General features: G+C 48.6%; 1 protein-coding gene across 1 annotated transcript in view; it reads right to left on the bottom strand.

Moving 5' to 3' along the window:
- Window positions 1-1,407, bottom strand: part of CFDP1 (craniofacial development protein 1) — a 154,361-nt gene extending 152,954 nt beyond the window's left edge. The window contains exon 1 of the mRNA XM_011976807.1: window positions 1,168-1,407. Within this exon, the coding sequence (XP_011832197.1) occupies window positions 1,168-1,231 (64 nt within the window). The 5' untranslated portion in view covers window positions 1,232-1,407. The remainder of the gene's footprint in view (window positions 1-1,167) is intronic.
- Between the last annotated feature and the right edge of the window lie 4,867 nt (window positions 1,408-6,274).

Consider the following 6,274-nt stretch of genomic DNA (forward strand, 5'->3'; position numbering starts at 1 on the left):
GCCTGTAATCCCAGCACTTTGGGAGGCCGAGGCGGGCGGATCACAAGGTCAGGAGATCGAGACCACGGTGAGACCACGGTGAAACCCCGTCTCTACTAAAAATACAAAAAATTAGCCGGGCGCGGTGGCGGGCGCCTGTAGTCCCAGCTGCTTGGGAGGCTGAGGCAGGAGAAAGCCGTGAACCCGGGAGGCGGAGCTTGCAGTGAGCCGAGATCGCGCCGCTGCACTCCAGCCTGGGCGAGGGAGCGAGACTCCGTCTCAAAAAAAAAAAAATTAGCCGGGCGTGGCAGCCTGCACCTGTAGCCCCAGCTACTCCAGAGGCTGAGATGGGAGGATCGCTTGAGCCCAGGAGTTTGAGGTTGCAGTGAGCCAAGATCGTGTCACTGCACTCCAGCCTGGGCAACAGCAAGACCCTATCTTTAAAAACTAAATAAAACAGAACATAACGAAATTAAACAAAGAGAATAGGGACGACTCCTGGGTTGGGTTTTGTTAGTCTGTTTGTTTCTGGTTTGTTTAGTCTTTCAACTGAGGATCTGAATGGGTGAAGATACTTTCAATGAGATGGGTATGTCTGGGAAAGACCAAGAAGGGGTAACAGGTAGGTTTCTTCAGTTAAGATTCATTGTCGCCCCGTTCGGGTTGAGATCCCTAAGGAAAGAAAGTTCTGAGAGAAGAGGATGGGTGGACGTCACAATAAGGCAAAAAGCATCACAGGGGGAACTTCCTATCAGAACTTTCTAACAATCAGGCGGAGAGCAGACAGCTCTATCTTGGACGGGGTGGTGGCCAGCAGCTCTCTCGGGCCAGGGCTGAAGAAAACCTCCAACGCTCGGACTGCCTCCCCGACTTCCGAAGCAGCGGTGTCGTTCGGGGCTGACCGACGAGCATCCCTAGGGACAGGGCCGTGTTCAAGTGCCGGTTCCCGCGCTGCAAGAGGGGGCGGCGGCCGGAGCTGGCCCAGGGGGCGGGCGGCACGGAACCGCCACGCGCACACGCCTCGGGCCGGGGCGGCCGAGGATAAGGGGCCTGAGGGAGCGGACGCTCGAGAACGGGCGCCCCCGGGACCACCTGGGCCACGGGGCCGACGCCCGTGGGGGCAGAGCGCGCCTCACGTGAGGCGAGGGGCGGGGCAATCCGCTCCTCGCCTCAGGCGGAATCGCTCACCCGACGGCACGTAGTCCTCGTCCTCCTCCGACGTGGAGAAGTCTTCGGAGTCGAATTCCTCCATGTTGCTGCCGCTTGATGCCGGTCAAACTCCCAGGACCGCAGCAGCTGCCTCCAACGGCAAAGCTCTAGGGAGAGACCATAGAGCCCCGGCAGCGACGACGGCAGCTAGGGCGGCCCCGATAGCGCTTTGCACATGCGCAGAGAGTACTACGTGGTTTCCTTACGACACTTCCGGCCGATGCCTGCGGGCTGGCGTCCCGGAGCCCCTCACTGGGAGCCCGAACCCGCCCGGACGCGGTGCATGCTGGGACTTGTAGTCTTCGGCGCTGCCTCGCCGCCTTCATTTACTAACTCTGCTTAAATAAAATTACATATCTGTGGAAATACAGGTGACCTTCATTAATCATTAGTTCGTAATGTCAAATTCACTTACTTGCTAAAATGTATTTGTAACCCTAAAATCAATCATCACGGTACTTTCTGGGGTTCTTCCCGGGCATGCGCAGAGGGTGAAAATTTGGAGTTGGCGGAGGTACAAGTTTCCAGCTGAGGTTTGAACTAGGCAGAAGCCCCGCCTTCTAATTGCACCTCCCGTGCTGTAAACAAAGAGTCCTTTCTGCAATCTGTTTACTGACACTTTTTTTCTGCTTTTTGTGGGTGCTTTTGGTGTTTAAAATGGCCCCCAAGCGTAGAGCTGAAGCTCTGGCCGGTGTTCCTAAGCAAAAGGAAGACAATGACGTGCCTTACGGGAAAGTCCACGTGTTGGATAAGCTCCGATCAGGAATGAGTTACTGTGCTGTTGGCCATGAGCTCAATGTTAACGAGTCGACAATCCCGTACATCAAGAAAAAGGTAAAGGAAATTCACCGATCTGTCCGTGAGGCCGCTCCGGATAGTGCTGAAGTGACCTACATCGTGCGTGATGAAGCTATGGAAAAGATAGAAAAGCGGCTAAATTTGTGGATTCATGAGATGTCGACGGATTAAAAACAAACAAACAAACAAAAAAAAACGTAGTGGACCGCACTGTTGTGAGGCTGAAAGCCAAAGTTATCTATGGTCACGTTACCCAGGGTCAGAGAAATGCTAAACCTTTCTCGGCGAGTGCTGGCTGGCTCGCGCGTTTCCAAACGGCGATACGGGTAAACAATGTTAAACTTGCTGGTGAGGCGAGTTCTGCAGATCAGAAGGCTGCGGAAGAATTTTTAAAATACTTGCTAAGTGTTATACAGGAAAAGCGTTATGTGGAAGAGCAGGTTTTCAATGACGATTAGACTGGCTTATTTTACAAGGATGTTGGCAAACGAACCTACATAATGCAAACGGCCTCCAAAGCCCCTGGCTTTAAATCATGCCAGGATCATGCACCCTTGTTATTGTGCGCCAATGCCAAGGGCGACTTTAAGTGCAAACCCCTAATGGTGTACAGAACCCTAAATCCACAAGCGCTTAACGGGAAATACGGGAACCATCTGCTAGTCCACTGGAGTTGGAACAGAAAAGTGTGGATGATGTCCAATTGGTTCCACAGCTGCTTCATCCCAGAAGTTGAACACTATCTCCAGGGCAGAAATCTTGCCTTCAACGTTTTGTTTGTTTGTTTGTTTGTTAACGGAGTTTCGCTCTGTCACCCAGGCTGGAGTGCAGTGGCGGGATCTCGGCTCACTGCAAGCTCCGCCTCCCGGGTTCACACCATTCTCCTGACTCAGCCTCCCGAGTAGCTGGAACTACAGGCGCCCGCCACCTCGCCCGGCTAATTTTTTGTATTTTCAGTAGAGACGGGGTTTCACCGTGTTAGCCAGGATGGTCTCGATCTCCTGACCTCGTGATCCGCCCGCCTCGGCCTCCCAAAGTGCTGGGATTACAGGCGTGAACCTGTAATCCGCGCCCGGTGCCTTCAAGGTTTTATTAATTTTGGATAATGCGACAATCCATTGCTGCAAAGAACTTGAAAATGCACAACCCAACATACAAGTTCTTTTTATGCCCCCAAACACTAAGTCTCTCATTCAACCCCTCAGTCAGGGCATAATAAAAGCGTTTAAGGCACACTACACAAGGGAGCTTTATACGAAGGCCTGTGAGGCTCTCAAGACCAACAAGGAAACCGCCACGCTGGACTATTGGAAGTCGGTCACTATACTCAACGTTATTCATTATGTCGGCACAGCCTGGGAGCATTGGTCAGGCTACTATCAATAACTGTTGGGAAAATGTTTGGCCAGACTGCGTGGAGAATTTTGAAGGCTTTTAAGGTGTTACACAAAATATAAAGAACAGTGTCAGAGACATAATGCATATGGCACAGCAGATAAGTGGAGAGGGCTTTGATGACATGAAGGAAAGAGATGTGGAGGAGATTTTGGCAGAGAAGGCAGTGGAACCAATGAAGACCTGGATGAGATGGCAAAAGAAGGCATTGGAGTTGACGAAGAGGATGGCCATGAAAGTCGGCCCGAGACTTCCAGAATTGTCCCTCTCACAGCAGCCAAAATACTGGAATGGAGTTCTGCCTTGGAAAAAACTTTTATCGACATGGAAGAGTGTGACTCTATGCTTGATCGAAGCCTCAGATTTAAGCGCCTGGCCTCCACTGCGTTTGCCCCTTATACCGAGATGCTTAAAGATTTCAGGCAGAAAAGCCAAGTAGGCGGCCGGACGCGGTGTTTCAAGCCTGTAATCCCAGCACTTTGGGAGGCTGAGACGGACGGATCACAAGGTCAGGAGATCAAGACCATCCTGGCTAACACGGTGAAACCCTGTCTCTACTAAAAATACAAAAAAATTAGCCGGGCGTGGTAGCGGGCGCCTGCAGTCCCAGCTACTCGGGAGGCTGAGGCAGGAGAATGGCGTGAACCCAGGAGGCGGAGCTTGTAGTGAGCCAAGATCGTGCCACTGCACTCCAGCCTGGGCGACAGAGCTGGGCGACAGAGCAAAGACTCCGTCTCAAAAAAAAAAAAAAAAAAGCGCCAAGCACGCAAGGCTAATGCAATTTCCCAAGCCAGTTTGGGAGGGAAGATTGCCCACTCCTTCAACAAGTGTCAAGAGCCGACCCCTAACGTAGAAATGCCAGACTTTCACCAGCCACCCTCTTCCTCTTCTGCAGAATAAATTTCACTCACCCCTCCCCTGGTTTCTGTGGCACAAGCCAAGGTTGAGAGGTTTAACCACATTGTGCAGGTCCATCAACCATAAGATTTTAGTTGATATTTTTATAAAACTTAGGATGCTCCATCTTTTTCACTTTATTTGTATTGCTGTACTGTAGCGTATACAGTATGTGTGCGAAGTAGTGTACGTGTTTACTGTGGGAACTGTACGGTATGTTATGCTGTTTACTGTATATGGGTACTATATGTGTGTACTCTGTGTGTGACAATGAAAAGGTAGTACAGGCCGGGTGTGGTGGCTCACACCTGTAATCACAGCACTTTGGGAGACCAAGGTGGGCGGATCACAAGGTCAGGAGTTCAAGACCATCCTGGCCAACATGGTGAAACCCTGTCTCTACTAAAAATACAAAACTTAGCTGTGCATGGTGGCAGGCGCCTGTAATCCCAGCTACTCAGGAGACTGAAGCAGGAGAATCGTCTGAACCTGGGAGTCGGAGGTTGCAGTGAGCCGAGATCATGCCATTGCACTCCAGCCTGGACAAAAGGGCAAGACTCTGACTCAAAAAAAAAAAAAAAAGTAGTACAATCTCAGTATACTAGAGTACATTACACCAAACTACTGTCACTGAAATTTTATTGTAAATACTGCAGATTATTTCTAAGAAAAACATATTAAATAAGGTGTCCTTGAACGGAAACACACATAAAACAAAGTTACATACTGATCAGTTGACACAAGTGTTGATCAGAGGTTCACAGGAACCTAACCCTGTATTTCACCCAGGAGCCATGGTTCAGTTTTTGCTAATTCAATGTTCTCGACAACTTTATAGACATAACTACTGTGAATACAAAGAATGGACTATTCAGGAATGCAGTTATCATCCACACGAACTCTTCAAGTTAAATCATATGGAAGTGCAACCGTATATAATCTTTACCATTTCTTCAGATTAAAACATTTTAATGATCTATTTATGAGGTGACAATCAGAAACAAATTCAGAAGAGACATCAATGACTACCATACTATTTGGTTTTGTTTGTTTGTATTTGAGATGGAGTCTCGCTCCCTGGTTCAAGCAATTTCCCTGCCTCAGCCTCCCAAGTAGCTGGGATTACAGGCACACGCCACCACGCCTGGCTAATCTTTTTGTATTTTTAGTAGAGATGGGGTTTCATCATGTTAGCTAGACTGGTCTCAAACTCCTGACCTCAGGCAATCTGCCTGCCTCGACCTCCCAAAGTGCTGGGATTACAGGCGTGAGCTACCGTGCCTGGCAACTATTTGCTTATCCTATATACAGATAGGAGTTTTTGTCAGCTGAAATTGCTCCTCATTGATACTCTGGACTAGACTGGGTCTGTAAATCCAGGAAATCAAGAAATAAATCTTTTGTGAATCAAGGCATAGACGAGACATGCATGTGATTAATAAGACATTACAGTGGCTCTATACCAGCAAACTTTAAAAAATAGCCTTATTGAGACACAATTCACACACCATAAAATGTACCCATTTAAAGTGCACAATTCAGGCCAGGCGCGGTGGCACTCTAGCCTGGGTGACAGAGTGAGACTTCGACTCAATCAAATAAAATAAAATTTGAAAGTGCACAATTCAATTCTTTTTGGTATATTCAGACTTGCACAATCATCACTAAATCCATTTAGAACATTTTCATTGCCCCAAAAATAAACCGTTTCTCACTCCCCATTCATGCTCATTCTTCTCCTCAAAGACCATCCTCTATAGATTTGCTTATTCTAAACATTTATTTCATATGAATGGAATCAGACAATATGTGGTCTTTGAGGCCTGGTTTCTTTCACTTAGCATGACATTTTCAAAGTTCATTTCTCTTAGGTATATCGTAAGTGGGATTGCCTGATCATATAATTGCCTTACGCCTGTAATGCCAGCACTTTGGGAGGCCGAGGTGGGCTGATCACCTGAGGTCAGGAGTTCAAAACCAGCCTGGTCAACATGGT

The sequence above is a fragment of the Mandrillus leucophaeus genome, unplaced genomic scaffold, assembly GCF_000951045.1.
Source record: "Mandrillus leucophaeus isolate KB7577 unplaced genomic scaffold, Mleu.le_1.0 Scaffold17, whole genome shotgun sequence".
NCBI classification, from domain to species: domain Eukaryota; kingdom Metazoa; phylum Chordata; class Mammalia; order Primates; family Cercopithecidae; genus Mandrillus; species Mandrillus leucophaeus.